At 40.3% G+C, this 21,996-nt stretch overlaps 1 protein-coding gene across 6 annotated transcripts in view; it reads left to right on the top strand.

The window, feature by feature from the left end:
- Positions 1-546: 546 nt before the first annotated feature.
- LOC112923445 (Fc receptor-like protein 5) overlaps positions 547-21,996 on the top strand; it is a 33,552-nt gene continuing 12,102 nt past the window's right edge. For 4 of the 6 annotated variants that reach the window (XM_072732635.1, XM_072732632.1, XM_072732631.1 and 1 more), the window contains exons 1-7: positions 547-731; positions 10,558-10,578; positions 11,778-12,032; positions 13,949-14,200; positions 14,479-14,766; positions 16,288-16,566; positions 21,614-21,892. In XM_072732635.1, the coding sequence (XP_072588736.1) occupies positions 701-731; positions 10,558-10,578; positions 11,778-12,032; positions 13,949-14,200; positions 14,479-14,766; positions 16,288-16,566; positions 21,614-21,892 (1,405 nt within the window). In that variant the 5' untranslated portion in view covers positions 547-700. The remainder of the gene's footprint in view (positions 732-10,557; positions 10,579-11,777; positions 12,033-13,948; positions 14,201-14,478; positions 14,767-16,287; positions 16,567-21,613; positions 21,893-21,996) is intronic. The other 2 variants (XM_072732634.1, XM_072732630.1) reach the window with 1 other exon arrangement.

Genomic DNA, 21,996 nt, shown 5'->3' with positions numbered 1-21,996 from the left:
ACACTAATATTAATTTTAAAAAAATCAGACATAGAAAGACATATGTTTCATAATGTTTCCTTCCCATCCACAAGTTCACTGTAACTACTATTTTAGGTATACTTTCCAGGAAAAAAGTATATTTCTATCGGTTTATGCACACATGAATTCCATTTTTCACATGTTCCCCATTGGGACAATACTACATGTACCGATCTATTCATGTTTTCCTCTCCTCACTAACTAGAGTGGTGTTGCCTGCTTATCCATGTGGGTTTACCTCATTCTTAATGGCTGTATTGTGTGTTGTCGTAGAGCTGTGTCAGAATATTTGTAAACAGTCCCCTATTCATGATCTTTCATGTGTTCTTAGCATTTTGGCAATTATGAATGACGCTACCATAACATTCTTTTAGACTATCTACACATACTTTCCTTAAGGTAATTTCCTAGCATTAGAACTTGTGGGGACAAGGATATGTGCTTTTTTAAAACCCTAGCATTATGTTCTCACTTCGATCATAAGGCAGGAAATTTTGATTAGTAGTTAAAATGGGTACTTCCACTTCCTTTTTTCTAATTCACTAATGCATTCTGCTCTTTGAAAAAGAAATTTCTCAGATGTGCTCCTTGGGGCCGCTGTGACAGCGTACTACTCTAAGATCAAAACCAACGCTGTTACTCTTGAGAAAACCTCTCTTTTGGTCTCAGCCAGGTCTTCATGCTGCTGTGGGTGTCAGTGCTGGTCCTGGGTGAGTAGAACTGCCCGACAGGGGCCCCAGGAGGGCAGGGATAGCCTCTCTTTCCACCCTAGCCCCAGCCCTTCTTGGGGCTCAGATACTCTTTCCTGTGTGGGGAGATGATATTCTTAGGATTCACCCTACATCTCAGGGGCTTCGCCCTTGAAGTTGAAGGAGTGGTCAGAGCTGAGATAAACCCTCAGTCTTACGAGAAGGAAACTCAATGACCACAACAGTTAAGAATCTCTTCATTGTTTTTCTACAATAAATATTATTTCATGAAGTCCAGAAGGTATACGATGCTTGCTTGTTCAGTATTGCCTTCCTCACAGAAGACCTTCCTTTTCTCTCTGCAAAGGACATTTATTTATTGCTTGTATGACAAGCCCAGGTCCTGGTCCTGAGCAGGGGAGGCATGGTCTCTAGCACAAAGGATGTTTCCCTTTCCCGACACTTGAATACAAACCATAACAGTGATGCGCAGATAAAGAACACGGGAAGGGAGAGACCCAGAGGGGAGGTGAGTAAGGCATGGGGAAAACCTAAAGCAAACAACATTCTTTTTCCCCATGTCTTTTGAAGCATAAGTGACAAAAATTGTGCATATTTAAGATGCAAAAGATGATATTTTCATATACATGTATTATTACAATAAGTACTGTGATTGAGCTAATTAACATTTCTATCTTTTCACTTTACCTTTTGTGCGAGTGTTTGTAAGACCTCTCAGGATCTACTCTCCTAGCAAATTTCAAGTATATATTACCATTAACTCTAGTGACCATGTTATGCATTTATTTATTCTCTGCTTCTGCAAGTTCAGCTTTTTTAGATTCCACATAAAATTGAGGTCATGCAGTATTCACCTGGGTCTGGCGCATTTCATTGAGTGTAGTGTCCTCGGGGCTCATCCATGTTGTCACAACGGCAGGATTTCCTTCTTTTTCGAGGCTGATTGATACTCCATTGTGTATCTATGCCATGTTGTCTTTATCCTTTCATTGATCAGTAGAGATTTAGATTGTTTCCATATCCCCACTATTGTAAAGGATGCGGCAGGTGTCTCTTCAAGAAATAAGTATCATTTCCCTTGGATAGATATCCAGAAGTGGGATTGGTGGATCATATGGTAGTTTAATTTTTAATTGTTTAAGGAAACTTCATACTGTTTTGCATAATGGCTACTCTAAGTGCATTCGCACCAGCAGTGCACAGGGTTTCTTTTCTCTGCTTCCTAGCCAATGCTTGTTATCTTTTATCTTTATGATAATAGTCAATCTGGCAGATGTGAGATGATGTCTCATTGTGGTTTTTGATTTGCATTTCCTTGATGATGAGTGATGTTGAGCATCTTTTCATGTACTATTGGCCTTCTTCTATTAAGAATATCAATATCAATTCTGGTCCCTACCTATTTTTTAATGAGGCTATTTGTCTTCTTATTGTTGATTTGTTAGAGTTCCTTATATATATTAGATATTAACCTTCCTTATCAGATATGTGGCTTACAAATATTTTCTTCCATTCTGTAAGTTATCTCTTCATGCTTATTTCCTTTGCTGTGCAAAAGCTTTTTATTTTGATGCAATTCTATTGGTCTATTTTTCTTTTTTTCCTTGTGCTTCATCCAAAAAATCATGTCCCAGACCAATGACAAGCTTTCTCCCTATATTTTCTTCTGGAAATTTTATAGTTTTGGGTCTTATACGTAACTCATTAATATACTTTAAGTTTATTCTTGTACATGGTGAGATATAAGGGCCCAATTCTTTTTCATGTGGGTATTCAGTTTTACCAGCACATTATACAGAAGGCTATTCTTTCCCCACTGTGTGTTCTTAACACTCTTGTTAAACACTAGTCAATTGTAAGTGTGTGGATTTATTTCTGGGTCCTTGATTCTGTTTCATTGCTCTATATGTACTTTTATGCCAGTTTTGGATTACTATAGCTTTGTAATATAGTGTGAAATCAAGCAGTATGATTTCGCCAGTTTTGTTTTTGTTCAGTATTGCTTTGACTCTCAGGTTTTTTTTTCAACTCCATATGAATTTTATGATTCTTTTTTCTGTTTCTGTGAAAAATGCCATTGGAATTTTGATAGAGATTACAATGAATCTGTAGATTTCTTTGTATAATATGGACATTTTAACATATTAATGTTCCAAGCCATAAACACCGAATGTCTTTATTTTTATTTGTGTTTTTTTTTAATTTCTTTCAATGTTTTGTAGTTTTCAGTATCCAGATTGTTCACTTCCTCGGTTAAATTTATTACTAAATATTTTATTCTTGTTGATGCTATGATAAGTAGGATTGTTTTCCTGTTTTCTTTTTCAAATAGTTTCTTGCGAGTGTATGGAAATGTAACTCATTTTTGTACATTGACTGTGTGTCTTTTGACTCTACTGAATATGTTTATTAGTTCCAACAGTTTTTTGGCAGACTCTTTTTTTTTAAGATTTTATTTATTTATTCATGAGAGACACAGAGAGAGAAAGAGAGGCAGAGACATTGGCAGAGGGAGAACCAGGCTCCATGCAGGGAGCTCGATGTGGGACTCCATCCCAGGATTCCAGGATCATGCCCTGAGCCAAAGGCAGACGCTTAACTGCTGAGCCACCCAGGCGTTCCTTTTTGGCGAATCTTTAGGGTTTTCTATCTATTATATACTACCATGTGCAAACAGAGACAATTTTACTTCTTCCTTTCTGATTTGGATGTCTTTTATTTCCTTCTTGCCTAGTTACTCTGGCTAAGACTTCCAGCACTGTATTGAATAGAAGTGACGAGAGTAAGCATTCTTGCCTTGTTCCTGATCTGAAAGGAAAAACTTTTAGCTTTTCACTATTGACTGTGATGCTATTTGTGGGTTTGTCGTATATGAGAGATAATTCCCTTCTATACATAATTTGTTGAGACTTTTTTTTTATCATGAAATTATGTTTAATTTTGTGAAATGCTTTTTATGCATCTATTGAGATGATCCTTAGATTTTTATCCTTCATTTTGTTAATGTAGTGTATCACATTTATTGCCTTGCACAAGTTGGGTCATCCCAGGGGTAAATTACACATGATCCTTTTAATACTCTGTTGAATTGAGTTGGCTAACATTTCATTTCATTTTAGGGCTTTTAAAATCTATGCTTATCAGAGATATTGGCCTGTAATTTTGTTTTCTTGTAGTGTACTTGTTTGGCTGACCTAAACATAAAAGTATGTTTAGAAGTGTTCTCTCCTCTTTGTTTCTTTGGAAGAGTTTGAGAGGGTTGGAGTTAATTCTTTAAGTGCTTGGTAGTATTCACCAATGAAGTCATTTGGTTCTGGGCTTTTCTTTGTTGTTGTTTAAAATCCATTTGAGATAGATAGATAGATAGATAGATAGATAGATAGATAGATAGATGATAGATAGAGTATGAGTGAGGGGAAAGGCAGGGGGAGAGGGAGAGAATCTCAAGCAGACTCCCTGTTAAGCAAGGAGCCTGGCTTGAGGTTAAGTCTCATGACCCTAAGCTCGTGACCTGAGCAGAAATCAAGAGTCAGATGCTTAACTGACTGAACCATGCAGGCACCCCTTTGTTGGGGGCAGGGGAGAGTTGGATTAACAATTAAATCTCCTTACTTGTTACCAGTCTGTTCAGATTTTCTATTTATTCATAATCCAGTCTTGGTAGGCTGTATGTTTCTAGAAATGTATTGATTTCTTTTGAATTATTCAATTTGTTGGTGTATATTGTTCATGGTAATATTTGTTTATATTTCTGTGGTTTTGGTTTTAATGCCTCCTCTTTGATTTCTGATTTTTTCTGATTTTATTTGAGTCTTCTCTCGTTTTTCTTGGTCCATCTAAGAGTTTGTCAATTTAGTTTATCCCTTTTTAAAAATAGCTCTTAGTTTTGTTGCTCTTTTCTATTATTTTTTATTTTTTATTTGATTTATTTCTCCCCTAATTTTTATTATTTTCTTTCCTCTGCCAACTTTGGGCTTCTTGAGGTGTAAATTTAGGTTTTTTACTTGAGAGCTTTCTTTTTATTAAAGTAGGAATTAATCACTACTAACTTTTAGAATTGCTTTGCTATGGGATCCCTGGGTGGTGCAGCGGTTTGGCGCCTGCCTTTGGCCCAGGGCGCGATCTTGGAGACCCGCGATCGAATCCCACATCAGGCTCCCGGTGCATGGAGCCTGCTTCTCCCTCCGCCTGTGTCTCTGCCTCTCTCTCTCTCTGTGACTATCATAAATAAATAAATAATTAAAAAAAATATTAGAATTGCTTTACTATATTCCATAATTTTTACTATGTTGTGTTTCTATTTTTGTTTCTCTCAAGATATTTTCTTGAAATATTTTATTTATTTATTCATGAGAGACACAGAGAGAGAGGCAGAGAAACAGGCAGAGGGAGAAGCAGGCTTCCCACAAGGGGTCCAAAGTGGGATTCAATCCTGAACCTCTGGGATCATACCCTGAGCCAAAGACAAATGTTCAACCACTGAGCCAACACAGGCAGCCCTCTCAAGATATTTTCTGATTTTCCTTTCAGTTTCTTCTTTCATTCATTGATTGTTCTGGAGTGTGTTGCTTCATTTCCATTATTTGTGAACTGTCCCATTTCATCCTGTTAATGATTTCTAATTTTATAAAATTATGGTCAGAAAACTCAATCTCCTTAAATTTGAGACTTGTTTTGTGACCCATACATAATTTATGCTGGAGAATGTTTCATGTTCACTTGAGAAAAATGTGTATTCTGCTACTGTAGGATAGAATGTTCTGTATATGTCCATTAGGTTTACATATTAGATACATAGACTCTTTGTTCTACAGTGTTGTACAAGTCTGCCATTCCTTTATTGATTTTCTGTCTGAATGATCTACCCTCTGTTGAAAGTAGGTTATTAAAGTTCCCTACTATTTTGGATTATTACCTATTTCTTATTTCAGTTCTGTTATTTGTTTTATATATTTAGGCACTTTTTATGGGGTATATATATATTTATCATTGCATATCCTCTTGATGAATTTCCCACTTTATCATTCTATAATAACTTTCTTTGTCTTTTGTTACAATTTTTGACTTAAAATCAGTTTTGTCTGACAAAAGTGTAGTCACTCTTGCTCTCTTTTGGCTACCATTTGCATGGAATATATTTTCCATCATTTTACATTGAGTCTACTTGTGCCTAAAATGAATCATTTATAGACAGCATACAGCTTTATTATTTTTATTCATTCAGCTCTTCTGTGTTTTTTATTGGAAAATTTAATACTTTTACATTAAAAGTAGTTATTGAGAGGTAAGGACTACTATTGCCATTTTTTTCATTGTTTTCTGGTGACTTTGCAGTTCCTTTTTTTGTTCTTCCTCTCTTATTGTCTTCCTTTGTGATTTGATTTCTTTTTTTGTAGTGGTGTGTTTTGATTACTCTCTTTATCTTTTGTGTACTTACTATAGTTTTTTTCTCTCTTTGTGATTACCATGAGGCTTATATAAAACATCTTATATAACAGTCGATTTGAGCTAGGAAATTTATTTCAATCACATAAAAACTCTATACTTTTACTTCTCCCTCCCCACATTTTGTTATTAATGTCACAATCTGTATATTTTATATTGTTTATACATTAACAAATTATTGTAGCTATAGTTATTTTACACTTTTGTCTTTTAAAACTTCTACAATAGTTAAAAGTGATTCTATATCACCATAAAGTATGCTATGGTCTGAGTCCCCCCAAATTTATATGCTAAAATTCTGACCCATCAGGTGGTCAGTATTAGGAGATGGTGGGGCCTTGGGAAGTGATTAAGTCTTCAGAGCAGAGCCATCATAAATGAGATTAGTACACTTATAAAAGAGGCCAGAGGAAGCTCTCACACCCTTCTGCCTTGTTACATGAGAAGATGGATGTCTATGATGAAGCGGGCCCTCACCAGAAATGAATCTACTGATGCCTTAGCATTGTACTTTCCCATCACCAAAACTGTGAGAAATAATTTTCTGTTGTTTATAAGCCACTCACTATGGTATTTTTGTCATAGAAGATTGAAGGACTAAGAAACTGTGTTTAGAGTATTCTGAATTTGACAATACATTTACCTTTACCAGGGAGTTTTATACTTCTGTGTGTTTTTACGTTCCTAATTAGTGTCCTTTCATTGGTGTCCTTAAAGAACTCCTTTTTGCTTTTCTTGTAAGGCAGGTCTAGTGGTGGTTAACTGCTCCCGCTTTTGTTTGTCTTGGAAAGTCTTTATCTCTTCTTTATTTTTGAAGGACAGCTTTGGTAAGTATAGTATTTTGATTGGCAGGGGTTTTTTTTTTCCTTTCACTTTTTTGAATATATCATCCCATTCTACCCTGGTCTACAGTATTGCTAAAGAAATCCACTGTAAGCTTTATGGGGATTTCTTTGTATGAGATTCCTTAATGAGTCATTTTTCTCTTACTGATTTCAAAATTCTCTTTATCTTTGACTTTTGAGAATTTAAATATGACGTGTCTTGGTTTAGACTTTTGATGTTCAGCCTCTTGGAGGTTCTTTGGGCATCATGAATCTGGATATACATTTCCCTCCCCAGATTTGGGAAGTTTTCAGTCATTATTTTTTAAAATAATCTTTCTGCCTTTAGTCTCTGCTTCTTCTGGGACTTCAATAATATGTGTATTGATTCACTTGTTGTTCCATCAGTCATTCGAGTGTTTTTTACTTTTTGTAGTTCTTTCTTCTTTTTGTTCTTTTAACTGGATAATTTCAAATGCCCTGTCTTCAAGTTTGCTTATTCTTTCTCCTGAATGATCAATTATGTTGTTGAAGGTCTTTATAGAATTTTTCATTTCAATCATTTTATTCTTTAGTCCCAAGATTTCTGTTTCTTCTTTATGTTTTCTATTTCTTTGTTAAAGTTCTCATTTTGTTTATGTATTATTTTCCTGATTTCACTTAGTTGTGTTCATTTATAGCTCACTGAGCTTCTTTAGGACTATTATTTTGAATTCTTTGTCAAGCAGTTAATGGATTCCTTTTCTTTAAGGTCAGATGCTGGAGCTTTATTAATTTCCATTGATGTTCTCATAATTGCCTGACTCTTCATGATCTGTGTAACTTTGCATTGATGTCTGTATATTTAAAAGATCAGATACCTTCACAGATTGCTTTTGGCAGGTAAATACCATCTACTGATTCCCTGGACTTATAAGACTACCTCCAGGATCATAGCTGAGCATGGCTGTTGCTGGATCTGCAGTTGAGTCCACAATTAGCAAGCCTGTTATCAGGGGCATTAATGTGTGTGATTTTTGCTGAGTCCCTGAGTTTTCTCCCACTGCGTTTTTAGGCTGATTCCTGGATGGCCAAGTCTACCTCTAGACTGCAGTAAAGTGCCACTGGAACTGGGTCACAGGACTGCTTCATCAACAGCAGTCAGGTCTGAGATCAGTGGGCCAGCTACTGGAACATGGACAGAAGTTGTTCCTCTTGGACCCCTTGGCAATAGGATCTAGAGGCAAGACCATGGACAAATAGGACTAGAGTTGAGTCCACAGAAAGATGAGGCAGGTATGGGTCTGCAGGTGGGCTTATAGTCAGTGAGTCTTCTACCAGGGCAAGTACTTGCCTTCTCAAAGTGATCCTCCTTGGTCTTGGGCTGCAGTGGGATTTTGCAATATCCTACCTGGGTCTCAGAGTGTCCCACTTTTATCTGTGGGTGTCTGCCAAATATGTATTTTTGTGGGAGATACAGGCTGGGGAACTCTTATTCCATCACCTTCTCATGTCATTTATGGTACTTAACAATCTAATTGCAATTCTGGGTGTGTTTCAGTCACTATCAATTCATATATAAAAATCGTTTGTTTTTACCAAAGCTGAAATTATTAGAATAAAATGTATTCATTCATTCATTCATTCATTCATTCATTTAACAAAAATTGTGGTAACATTTATACCCAGCACTGTACTGGGTGCTGAGAATGATGGGAGAGCATGGGAGGCAGCATTTCTGTGCTTAGGAAGCTCATGGTATAAAAGGGCCTCTAGCCAGTCCAGTAGTGTACAATAAACATCCACCTAACAGGATCTCAGTTAAATAATTGTCCAAGTTACCAATGATGGTGCAAGCAAATAATACTATATGACAAGTAGCTGGTAATGACTCCATGAAACAGAGGTAGACTAGGAAGTGGAGGGTGCAGGAGTGGGGCATAATATAAGAAAAAAAGACCCCATAGTTGGAAGCTGCATGAAATACTCCATAAATAGGAAATACATCCCAATGTGGTACCAACACAAAAGGGCAGGATAGGGTAATGGTGAGGAGCACATGCTTTGGGGTCAAACAGGACGTGTTCAAACAAATGGTTCAAAATTCCATTCTGCTGCCTACCAGCTACTTAAACCAGCTTATGGCCTGTAAAATGGGTATAGTCATAGAACTTACTTCATATGGATGTTGACAAGATTACATAAAATAATATATGTGAAAATCTACCACATAGGAAACAGAAACAATTTAGCTACATTAAAACAGCACAAATTCCATGGTAACCAAGATATTTTGATAATGGCAAATGATCCACTGTTCTCTAGAACATTTAGGTTTAGATTACTTCTCCATCAGCCTCATGTGGAGAGAAACAATATCTCTCTTGCTTACTGATGGATTTCCTTTGCCCTATCCAGTCCCTGACATATAGTTGACATTTCAAAAATTTCTGCTGAATAAACCAAATCTGTCCCTCACCTGAAATATCTAAGCAATTTATAAACATGCCAATTTTGCCTTCTCTGTCTTCCCATTACCCATTTCTCAAGCCTGTGTCCTCCTATCCCTATTTACTGACCTAGTTACTTAATTTGTTACCCAATAAATATTTATGGAATATATCTTATATTCCAGGCACTGTTACAGATCGGGGGGGGGGGGGCGGGGAGAGGGGACATATGATGAATATAACAAGTTTTTGCTCTCATAGAGCTTGTATTCTAGAGAAGGGAGAGTAAACAAAGTGAAGAAGCAAATAATTTTTGTTAAACACTCTGAAGAAAATTAAACATCATATTCTATTTCCCTTCCTTCTAATCAGTCTCTCTGCTTCACATCTGGTCTCACTGATGTCTACCCACTGTCATAACACCCCATCTAAGTTTCAAATTCTAACCTTGTCACTCTCTACTTGAAGATTTTCCATGCCTCCCAGCTATAATAAAACTGTAGCTTTTATAATAAAATCATTGCTACTTACCAACCATGATGTGAGCCCTGCATGCCTCTGTCACCAGATTCCCCCACATTTCCTACCTTCCAGAACTCCAGCTTAACCTCTGAACACCAATATTCTTCCTTCACTCTGTGTCCTTTCTGCCTTTATTACCCTCCCCATCATCTCTTGCCCTGTACAGAAGTCTTTGCCTGGTTGACTCCTATCTGTTCATTCCGTTTTCTCAAACATCACTCTTTCAGGACCTGTCATAGCCCACCCCCCTCACCACACACTCACACTCACCCCACACACTGGCAGGAGTGGTTCTTCTGCCTGCAAGATGCCCTATGTGTACTTCTATTGCACATACATTCTGTATTATAATTATATTATTTTGCTTCATGTTTCTGCTTCCACTTCCTGTCAACTTCTACCGGCAGGTACCATTTTTTGTTCATTTTAGAAGTCCAAGCACAATGACTAGTATATAGAGAGATACTTGACAAATGTGTATTAAATTTTTTAAAAATGAATTTCCAATTAAAGAAATGATAATGGATAGAAAAAAGTAGACATAACTTTTGAAAACCCAAGGAATCCTTACTCTGTGTTCATCTCTGGCTCTTTCTGTTTTTGCAGCTCCTGTCAGTGGACAATTTGGTGAGTTCTCCTTCCTTTTGCTCTTCAGTGTCCTTGGATAAGAGTGTCTCCTTAATAAATATGAGGAATTTGCAATAGCTGTCTGAAGATCTCTAATATATCCTATTCTTGCTGAAGGGATGTGAAAGTGTTATGTGCTCTATTGGCATCACTCAATGGTCAGGATAGCCATGTAGCTACCTTCACTGTCCCTGGAAGAACTGACAAATGCACAAGCAGCTCCTGGTCTTGGGAAGGCCCTGTGCTTACCCTAGTTGCTGATGGACCCCACCCGACCACACAGAACATGTTCAACTCCGTGGTAAACGTGTAGGATTTGAAATATAGTTTTCTCCAATCAGCAAGCTAGAAAAACTCTGAAAACATCACACTGTGAAGATAGTGGCAAGAATATTACATTCTCTATAGTTTTAGTAGTGTGTGGAAAACAGAAGAACATCCAAAAGACTGGTCCCTTAAAAGGAAGAAATGCACAAAAGAAAAAGGGATTGGGAGAGAAGAAATATTATCTGTATCACACATGTTCTTAGTTCTGACTCTTACTGCCACTCTTTGGTCAGAGAGTGTCTTGAATGTTTGAGGACCCATTAATAGCAAGGATGACCTACAACCTCTGCTCTTGTCCAAAATCAGCTGGTCTGGGATTTCATTCTTGTCTGGGTCACCTCTGGATTCCAGTGGTTGATGTGTACATTCCTTGCTCTGCTACAATTAGCTATGATGAGAGTTTCTGGGCATCTGAATCGTTATCTGTGAAATGAAGGTGTTAAACAAATCAATCTCTCAAGCTTTACTCAGTGCCAAAATCCTCAGAAAATATGACTTATTCTTTTAGGGAAAGTGTAAACCTGTGATTTACACAATTCTTTGGGAGGTTCTTATGAATTTGTGACCATGATGCCGTGTTGGGGCAGGGGTGGCTTTCTGTAGGATGCTTACCAGAAATTAGCCATTTCTCCCACTGACATTTGGCAGTGAATCCTGCTGGTGTTGCCTTCTTGAAATAATTTTGTTCATTGCCATCCCTGAGCAACCATCCTTCCCTGGGGGCTCTGGTCAATAGCTTTGATCAATCCCTGACTTTCCCAGGCAGCTTCCTTGGGGATTCTCCAAAGCCTGATTCTTAGGTCTGACCCACAGACAACTGCAGTGGGAACCATACGGGTCTCCATCTTAGATGCTGTCTCTTTCTTCCTCAGAAGCTGTACCCAAAGCAGTGATTTCCCTCCATCCTCCATGGACGGTGTTCTTCAAAGGAGAGGCAGTGACTCTGACTTGCCATGTATCTCACATCTACACAGCAAAGAACAGAGAATTGTACCAGTGGTACCTTGGGACAGAAATACTACGTGAAATCCCAGGAAACACCCTCAAGGTCCAGGATTCTGGAGAGTACAAATGCCAGACCCAGAACTCGCTTCTAAGTGACGGTGTGACATTGATTTTTTCTACAGGTGAGAAAAAAGTGAAAGAAATAAAAATTTTAGAAACCATACAATTATGCAGGATCTGCCTTATAGTTACTGAATTAAAATCTATACAGATAGGACCCAGGTAAAAGGAAAGTTTTTAAATTTTGTATTTAAATTAAATTTAGTTAGCATATATAATATTATTGGTTTCAGTAGAATTTAGTGATTGATCAATGCATATAACACCCTGTGCTCATTATATCAAATGCCCTCCTTAATGCCCATCACCCAGTTACCTTGTCTCCCACCCACCACCCCTCCAACAGCCCTTAGTTTGTTTCCTACAGTTAACAATCTCTTATGGTTTACCTCCTTCTATGTTTTTATCTTATTTTATTTTTTCATCCCTTACCCTATGTTCATTTGTCTTGTTTCTTAACTTCCACATAGGAGTGAAATCAGATGGTATTTGTCTTTCTCTGACTGACTTATTTCACTTAGCATAATACCCTATAGTTCCATACATGTCATGGAAAATGGCAAGATTTCATTCTTTTACATGGCTGAGTAATATTCCATTGTGTATATACACCATATCTTCTGTCAGTGGATATCTGGGCTCTTTCCATAGTTTGGCTGTTGTGGGCATTGCTACTATAAACATTGGTGTGTATGTGATTCAGGCAAAAGAGAAAAAGAGAAAAAAGAGAAAAGAGAGTAATTTATTTGAATGGTTTCTGAATCTATATATAGTTTTAAGCTTATAAAATTTTCTTGGAATAATAAGCAACATGAGGATTTTTCATATAGATAGACTGAGGTACAGCTGACCCATGAACAACATGGATGTGAACTACACAGATCCACTTACATGCGTTTTTTTTTTTATGGGACAGATCTATAAACGTATTTTCCCTTCCTTATGATTTTCTTAGTAATAATTCCTTCTAGTGTACTTTGAAGAATATAGAGTATGGACACCTTACTGGCTCAGTGGCTGAGTATCTGCCTTCAGCTCAGGTCGTGATCCTGGGGTCCTGTGATGGAGTTCCACATTGGGGTCCCTACAGGGAGACTGCTTCTCCCTCTGCCTATGTGTCTCTCATAAATAAATAAGATCTTTTTTTAAAAGAATATAGCCTATAATACAGAAAACATACAAAATATGTGTTAATTAACCATTCATGTTATCAGTAAGGCTTCTAGTACAGCTGGCTATTAGTAGTTAGGTTTTGGGGCAGTCAAAAGTTATACTCTGACTTTCCGCTGCATTGTGCAAAGATCAACTGTATACAGAAAGCAAGAGAGAAGGAAGAAAGATTTTTATTTTTTCCTGTGTCCTAAAGCCACCTGTTTTGAATGTGAAGCAGTTATACTGCTGTTTGATTTCATGAACAAGGAAGCAATATAGTAGCAAAGAACAAATAAGATGCCTACCCTCTTTGAACTGGTCATACCCCTCTTTTAAGAATTTACCTACTGAAATCATAGATATGCTCCCCCCAAATTGAATAAATGTGAATAGTCAAGAAACAGAAAAGTATTAAGTAAATTACATCACATCACATTGAGAGAAAACTCAGAGGCCATTAGAAGCCAGGTTCAGTGACAATATCAATGGCAAGGAAAAGTGTTCATAGCACAGTAAGTGAAAGAGCAAGTTGTCAAATATGTAAATACTATTCTAATTTCATAAAGAGAACAGAGTACATACAGACACTCATGGATGTACACATGGAAAAGAGTATGCCCAACTGAGAAGAAGTTTTTACTTACATTTCTGCTTTTCAAGTTTTCTCAGGGCATATGTGTTCATTTTTAAATCAGAAAAAAAAGAATTATAATTATTTTATAAATATCCCCCCATCCCCAATCCTACAAAATCTGTTTGAAATATTAATGACGAGAAGGGAGAATCAGTGAAGGGGACCAAGTGACTGGCCTTGTGTTTCTTGCAGCTAAACTGATCCTGCAGGCTCCCCCTTCCGTGTTTGAAGGTGACTCTGTGACTCTGAAATGTCAAGCAAATGTAGACCTAGCCCTGAAGAACAAGACCCTGTACAAGAATGGCAAGATGCTAAAGATCCTTGATGAAAGCTCCAGCTTCCATATTCAACAAGCAGGTCTGAAGGACAATGGAGAATATCACTGTGCTGGATCCGAGATCAATTGTTCTTTTTCTTCAAACAGAATAAAAATCCAAGTCCAAGGTAAATACCACATTACTTGTGAGAAGGGTTCATGGAAGGAAGGTCCCTGAGGTGGTAGAGGGTGAGAAGTGGGGCCTGGGACACCACCAAACCTCAGACCTCATGCCTGCAAGAATCAGAGAAAGCACAAGAGTGCTTCAAGCTGAAGAATGTTGGGCTCCGAAGTGGCACTCCATCTTTGCCTGCTCTGCTCACGGCTGTGGCAGACGAGCTGTGTCTCTCTCTGAAGCAGTTCCAGGCCTCACTTCTCTGGGGAATGTTGTGATCCTTCTCTCTAGAGCTGTTTCCACATCCTGTGCTGAGGTCCAGACCCTCCTGGACCACCTCTGGGAAACAACTGACCCTGATCTGTGAGACCCAGCTCCCGCCTCAGAAGTCAGATGCCCAGCTCCAGTTCCGCTTCTTCAGAGATGGCCAGATTGTGGAGGCGGGCTCAAAGAACTTTCTGAAAATCCAGAACCCCTCCAGTGGGATGAGCAAAGGCCCATCATATTACTGGTGTGAGGCTCACACAGTGACTTCCAATGTCTGCAAAAAGAGCCAGAAATCCCAGATACACGTGGAAGGTGGGTGCCTGTGGGGGCTGAGATTTACTAGGAAGAGTAGGGCAGAGTCACATGGCAGCCTTGATTTTCCTGTCAATCAAAAAAAGCGCCACCACTCCTGGTTCCAGTCCTCTTGCTGCTACCCAACCCATCCTTCCCCTTACCTGCTGCCTGCCTCTTCCCCAAGTCACCTGCCCATCTGCTCCGTTGCCTCACCCTAAACACCACAGGCTGCATGGCTTGAGAAACAGAACTGTGTTCTCTGACAGTTCTAGGGGCAACAAGTCCAAGACCAAGTGCCAGTAGACTGGTGTCTAAAGGGAGCTCATTCTGTCCTGCAGTTTGCCATCTTCTCGCTGGGTCCTTACCTGGTCTTGTTCCTCTCTCACTTCCTCCTCTCTGAAGATTCCAGCCTTATCTGATTAGGGCCCCACCCTAGGGCCTCCTTCAGCCTGAATTATCACCTCAAAGGCTTCATCACCAAATACAGCCACACTAGGAGTTAGGGCTTCAACACATGCATTTTCAAGGCATAGTGTTCAGCTGATAACACAACCTGATGCCTCCACGGGCTCCCAGATCTTTGAACATATGTCTGTCAATCTTGTGGGTCTCATGCTTTGTCCAGCTCAGGACCATGACACCCCTCATTGTGTCTGCAGGATCTCTCCCTCCCTCCCTCTCTTTTCTCTCTTTCCCTTTCCCTCTCTCCCTGCCTGTCTCCTTCTGTCTTCCCCAGGGATAAGGAAGTATCTATTTCCCAGATATCAGTTAGTTGTTGACAATACCCAACATGTCCCCCCTGGTGGGATACAGAGATGGGTAGTAAAATCATGGTTACTCCAAAGATGTGGCCAGGGTGAGGAGAATCACAGAGACCACCTCTCTGTCACCAGTGCACTCAAGGCCACTGGGGCCGTCATGGCTGTGGGAAGTCACAACTTCTACAGAGGTGTCCCTGCACTCAGGGCCAAGCACACCCCCAAGAAGACATGGGATTCAGTGCAGGGACTAGGACTCAAGAGACATGTCCAGGTCCTGGCTGGCTCTGGAAACAGCCTGCTGAGTGGCCACAGACAGGCCTCTGAGCTTCTTCCAGACTCGGTTCACTCATCTGGAAACAGAGGGGCTCAGGCTGGTCTCAGGGACGGAGGAGGGGGTCCTGGAAGAGTGTGTTTGAATCTGAAAAGAAGGATGAAGGGTGGATCCCTGAGGTCAGCCCCAGCAAGCAGAGAAGCAGAGAACAGGGACAGAGAGGGAGACCCTGGGGCTTGGGCAGGTGCAGGGGCAGCACTGCCAGGGTCAGAGGCAGGAGGAAGGAACAGGTAAGGGCACGACCTGGCGGCACCAAAATAAAGGACTTCCTCCCCAAGAGCATCATTTACACTGGGAAATGGAAATGGGGTCGCCTCACAAGGAGGGCAGGGGGAGTAGGGGCAGAGGGTGACAGGAAAGGGAAGAGCCAGTGTCCAGGGCAGGGTGGAGACTGGCCATGGATGGAAATGCACAGGGGCACCTGCTGACCAACCTTTCTCCCCACAGTCCCCGTGTCTCATCCTGTCCTCACCCTCAGCCCTCCTAGGGCCCAGGCTCTTGAGGGGCTTAGGGTGACACTTCACTGTGAAGCCCGGAGGGGTTCACCCCCCATCCTGTACCAGTTTTATCACGGAGATGTCCTCCTGAGGGGCAGGTCAGCCCATACTGCAGGAGGAGCGTCCTTCAGCATCACTCTGACTGCAGAGAGCTCTGGGAAGTACTCCTGCACTGCCGACAATGGCTTCGGCCCCCAGCGCAGTGACACCAGGAGCCTCTCTGTCACAGGTAAACCCTGGAGTCATGCCAGTCACTCCTCTCTATTTTGTCCCTGTTTTACAGAAGAGAAAACCAAGGCCTCATGGGGTAAGTGGCGAGGCAATAGGTACACCAGGGGACTCCACTCTCGTTTTTTCGCATTTTGCATTCTGGCTGAGCTTCTGCTTTTGCATTCAGTGCTTTGTGGCTGAGCTCAGGGGAGGTGACTTAGTTCTCACCTCTCACACTGAGCCCTTCAGAAGTATCTATGTCTCTTCCACTCCCTACCCCCCACCCACCTGGTGTGCCTGGCAGCTCCCTTTCTATAGAACCAACTACCTGTGAGCTTCAGCCCTCCCCCAGCCCTGGCTCACCGGACCCCTAGATAGCTCAGCATACTCTCCAGCATTTGTCTGATGAATGTATTCCCTCAAAATATTTTCTCATAAGTTCAGTCCCCAAGGCAATTTTTCTTAACTCAGTGCACAGAAGCATTTCCTCCTCTCCCACTAACATGGGTACTCACATAGCTATAAGCACAGTCACATGGATAAGTAGCAGGCAAGCCCTCAATTTCTCGGGAGTTCCCAAGCACTTCAAATGCTAATAGAACGAGGGAAGGAGGAATGGCTTTCTGGAGTCCCCATGATCCTTCGTCTTAATCCATTAAAATAAGTTTCATTTTACCGTATTACGTTTTTAAAGTTTTTCTTGAAGTTTGTATGACATACATTCAGAAAAGTATACAAGCCAGGGTTGGACAACTCATGGTGACTCATGTAACCACAAAAATGGTGTCATGTTTGGAGTCATGTTGCTTCTATCTGCACTTGGATCTTCACTTATTAGAGAGTGAAAGTCCAACAGTTCGTTGGTTTGTTTGTTTTTACGAGAAGCAGAAGTATGACTGAAAAATCTTGAGTTGGGTTCATTAGACCATTCCACAACACAAGGAAACGGAGACTTCGGGTGTCCCCAGAGCGGAAGGGTTTGTTGTATGGACATCCAGGGAGTGAGAAAAACAAGAAAGATGACGCTTGCAGACCCATGGAAGAAGTGAGAGATGTCTCAGAATAGAATTTCTCAAATGCAGATTATATTGAAAGGTGATGGGCTAGAAGCTCTCATCACTCTACTCACAGGCCACCAGCTATTTTACTTCTGTCCCTGCTCATCATCCCTGCTGCTTCCAAGCATCCTCCACTCCATTCCCTGTCTGTCATGACTTTTCTTGACTCAGAGCTTCTGCAACACCAGCATCGACTGCTCAACTTTTGAGTGTGACCCCTTGGTCTATATTCCACCTTCTGCCCCCGTCTGCCAATGCTGAGTGGCTCACTGCCAAAGCAGTGACTAACGGGTCAAACTGGATGGGCGTCTTGGCCTCCAAGCCACCACCTAGGCCACGGCTAGTGCACTGCCCACTTCTAGCCCAACAAATATGGAGATGACATGCACATAATGAAGCATATTTCAGAAAATGCTTGTTTTAGGGAACTAGATGCACAGTACAGATCTGAGGTTTCCTAGAAAGCTCCAGGGTACCTGAAAAACACTTGGGCCATCGGATCTAACTATGAGTCAGAAAATCTGAGTTCTAGCTCTGGCTATGAAAACAACTAGTTCGTAATTTGGATAAAACATTCAAACTCTCTTTGTCTTACTGTTTTCACATTATATTGGAAGTTAGATAAGGCATCCAACCCCAGAGTTCTGTGATTTGAGTTGGAACAGGAACCCAAAGGCCAGGAATTCATGAAGCTCTGGAAGAAGTGAAGTGAGGAAGAATGAGTGTGAGAGGTACCAGTCAACGCCCCAGAGAAGACAGCCAGGGAAAACTGCACGCTGCCAAACTGGGTTCATTTACCTGGCCCAGCAAGCAAGAGTGCCACCCTGACAGAGCTTCATCTTGGCTCACGGGGAAGCTGGGGGAGGCACCTAGAGGGCTGGGGGATTGGGTGGTAGTCAGAACATGAGTACAGCTGGAGGCAGTGGCTGGTGAGGGTGGAAATTGGTGATGTGCCAGTCTTAGGGACACATGAATCTGGGTACAGATGGTCTTATCTTTAAGCATATGGATCTGAAGGATCTCTGGCTCGTTGATAACCCTTGTTTTAGATCATGAAAATCAAGAAAGACCAAAAGAAAGACATTCCCCCAATGTTAATTGTGGAGTAAAGAGATTATTCAAGAAGTTTAAGTGCTTTGAAATCCCAACTCCAAAGCCAGCCTGATCTATCTAGGAACACCCCCAGCCCTAAAGCATCCTCCATCCCATTATCAAGTTTCATTTTCTTCTCAAATTTATCAATACTGAAACCTCTTTATCTCCTGTTTCTTGCCTGCCTCCCTCCATACCACAATATAAGGGTCAGGAGAGTGGAGCCAGATCACTTTGGGTTTCCATGACATCTCCATGCCTGTTTAGTGTCTGGCACAGTGTAGGCCCTCCATCAGCATTTACAATTCAATGAACAAAAAGTCTTTGAACTAAGATAAGGAAGAGAACATTGATCTTTACTTCTGCTTATATAAGTAAGCAGAAATTAGTAAGCTCTAGATTAGCAAACAAGTTGTCAGGGAGCTGAGTAAGAAGCTTCACTGGGAGCCAGGCAGATATTCTGACAAAGCAATCTACTTTTTGAGGGAATATACCCCAAAGAAAAGGCAAAGAGATTTCATGGAATGTCCTCTGATCTATCACCAGCCTGGATCACTGAAACACACACACACACACACACACACACACACACACACATGCCCACGCCCAGACACACACAGCATTCTCAGGCAAATACAAGACAGTAAATATAACTTTATCCATTAAAGGATGAGTTAGAAGCAAAAAGAAGCACAATATGGAAGACTTTGTATTTATGCATTTAAATTCATACAAGGGAAAGAAAGAACACCTAATACATACTATTTTTAAAAAGAAGAATTGCTATAGGAAACAAACAAAACAAACCCTACAAATTCTTCTAAATATTCTCAAGACAATTAAAGAAAATATGGACTCTAATGGGAAAAAACTACAAAAAGGAATAAACAGGTTAAAGAAGAGACAATAAGACAACACAAGAGATTTTAAAAATTGTCTAGCAGAGCTCAGAAGAAAAACCAAAAAACCCCACAAAGCTATTTTAGAAATGAAATCAAAATTTGAAACAGTAAGGTTAGAATGTATACTTCTGAAACTGTTAATCAAATGAAGAATTGGTTTGAGAAAATGATATGGAATGTGAAGTAGAAAGAGATACCCAGAAATGAAGGCAACAAGAAAAAGATGTAAAATATGGAGATCAGACCATGAAGAGGAGAAATTGAGGAGAAAAACAAAACTTTCTTCCTGAAGTGAAGAAAACCCGAGTATAGATGAAAGGATTACCCTAATGAGGCTACTGAATGTTGAGGTTAAACATCTGTGTCCGTGTGCGTGTGTGTGTGAGTGTGTGCATGTGAACACGGCAATCAATCAATAGTTAATAAATACATAAATACATAAATACAGTCATCTCAGAAAGAAAAAAATATTGGACTGGTCTTAGACTTTCCACAGGAATCATTGTTAAGAGAGAGGAGTCACATCCAGATTTGTACTTTCAAGTGAGGAAAGAGAACTGAGAACAAATCCAAAAGTCATGCTCAGACATGCAGGGACTCAGAGAACTTAGTATCCATTAAACCTGCTTGGAAAATTACTTGATAAAATCCAGTGAGCCAAAACAGGAATCAATAAAAATAACTCATAATGAGTTCACTTAATATAAAAAGTATACACTGAATTCTCTCAACCAGTGGTGCTCACGACTGGCTGCTGTGAGACTCACTTAGGAACTCTGAAAGCAAGCTCCTTACTAAGCCTCTCTCCAGACCAATTGAATTTAGAATCTCTAAGATGTGAACTCAGAATCAATATTTTTAAAACACATCCTTAGGTGAAAATATTGTACAAATAGGGCTGAAAACCCCCGGTTTGGATATGAAAACAAAGGCTAATCAGCTGTGAGAGTTATGGTTACAGAAAGTGTCAAAAGTGTAAAAAATATATGTAACAAAGAAAAGTCAGTTGGTCTGAGAGAGAAGAAGAAATAAAAGAACAATTCTCTCATGATTATTATTCTTATTTCATAGTGGAGAACAAAAAGAATGACCAGATAAGTTTTGAAAAATTGACAATTAATTGTAAAAAAAAAAAAATAAAAATTCCCATTTTGTCAATAATGGGTGAATCCTTTCCAGGCAGTAACTTCTCATTAATGGATTGTGGCTCACCAGCAGCTCCTGAAAAATCCACTGGTAGACCACAGGGTCTCCCCTGTGGAAGCGAATTGCTCAGATGAAATAACTATCGAATTTTGGATTAAGAGCAGAGAAGAGATAATAAGTAAGCCTCTGCACTTCTACAACTATCACGGATGAGAGTGTGGGCACCAGAGTTCTTGTATTCCCTTAGTGCAAGTGCAAACGGGTCCAAAGTTGAAGAACAATCTAGCACGACATATGGTTCCTTACAATGTTCATATTCCTCATCCCAGAAATTCCACTTCTAAGACTTGATCCTAAGAAGTACGTACACAAATGTGCCATGATGGATATGCCACTGGATGTGGCATTATTTGGAGCGAGAGAAAAAGGACATTCCCAGTCACTGGCAATGATGAATCCATACACTAAGAATGTATTTGCACTTGTTAAAAAATCGTGCAGTAATCACCCCCAAATTATCAAACCGTGATTTAAAAGAGTTGCATTTTGTTGTGTATAAATTACAGATCAATGAAGTAGGTCTCTAAAGTGGATGAGATGGACCGTTAAGAATGATTTAGAAAGATGCTCATGATGTGTAGCTGAAGAAAAGAACCAAGCAGTAGAGCAGGAGGTGTACTGTGATCCCCTGCATGTGTGTGCATGTATGTTTTTACATGTTTATTTGTGTGTTGTGGGAATGGATGTTCTTATACATAGAAAAGATCTAGAATGTGTCACAAATACTATACAGAGGTAATCTCTGAAAATGAAAATAAAGGAAATGTGAAAGATACTGATGTCAAATAACTCATTTTACTTCCCTCAGTCCCAGCATCCCGTCCCATCCTCACCCTCAGGGTGCCTGGGACTCGGGCCGTGGTGGGGGACGTGATGGAGCTTCACTGTGAGGTCCACAAGGGCTCTCCCCCGATCCTGTACCGGTTTTATCACGACGATGTGTTACTGGGGAGCAGGTGGCCCCCCTCTGGAAGAGGAACATCCTTCAACCTCCCTCTGACCCCAGAACATTCTGGAAGCTATGCCTGTGAGGCTGACAATGGCCTGGGTGCCCAGCGCAGTGACACTGCCTCACTCAGGGTCACAGGTGAGTGGAGGGCTCCAACTGCACCCCACCTGGGGACCCACTTTCCCCAGTAGCTGAGATCGGAGGTCACGCAGGGCTGTTAGCATGGTGACATCACAGCAGGC

This window comes from Vulpes vulpes, chromosome 13 (genome assembly GCF_048418805.1).
Source record: "Vulpes vulpes isolate BD-2025 chromosome 13, VulVul3, whole genome shotgun sequence".
NCBI lineage: Eukaryota > Metazoa > Chordata > Mammalia > Carnivora > Canidae > Vulpes > Vulpes vulpes.
The sequence above is the reverse complement of the archived record's forward strand: the minus strand, read 5'-3'. Positions and strand labels throughout refer to the sequence as shown.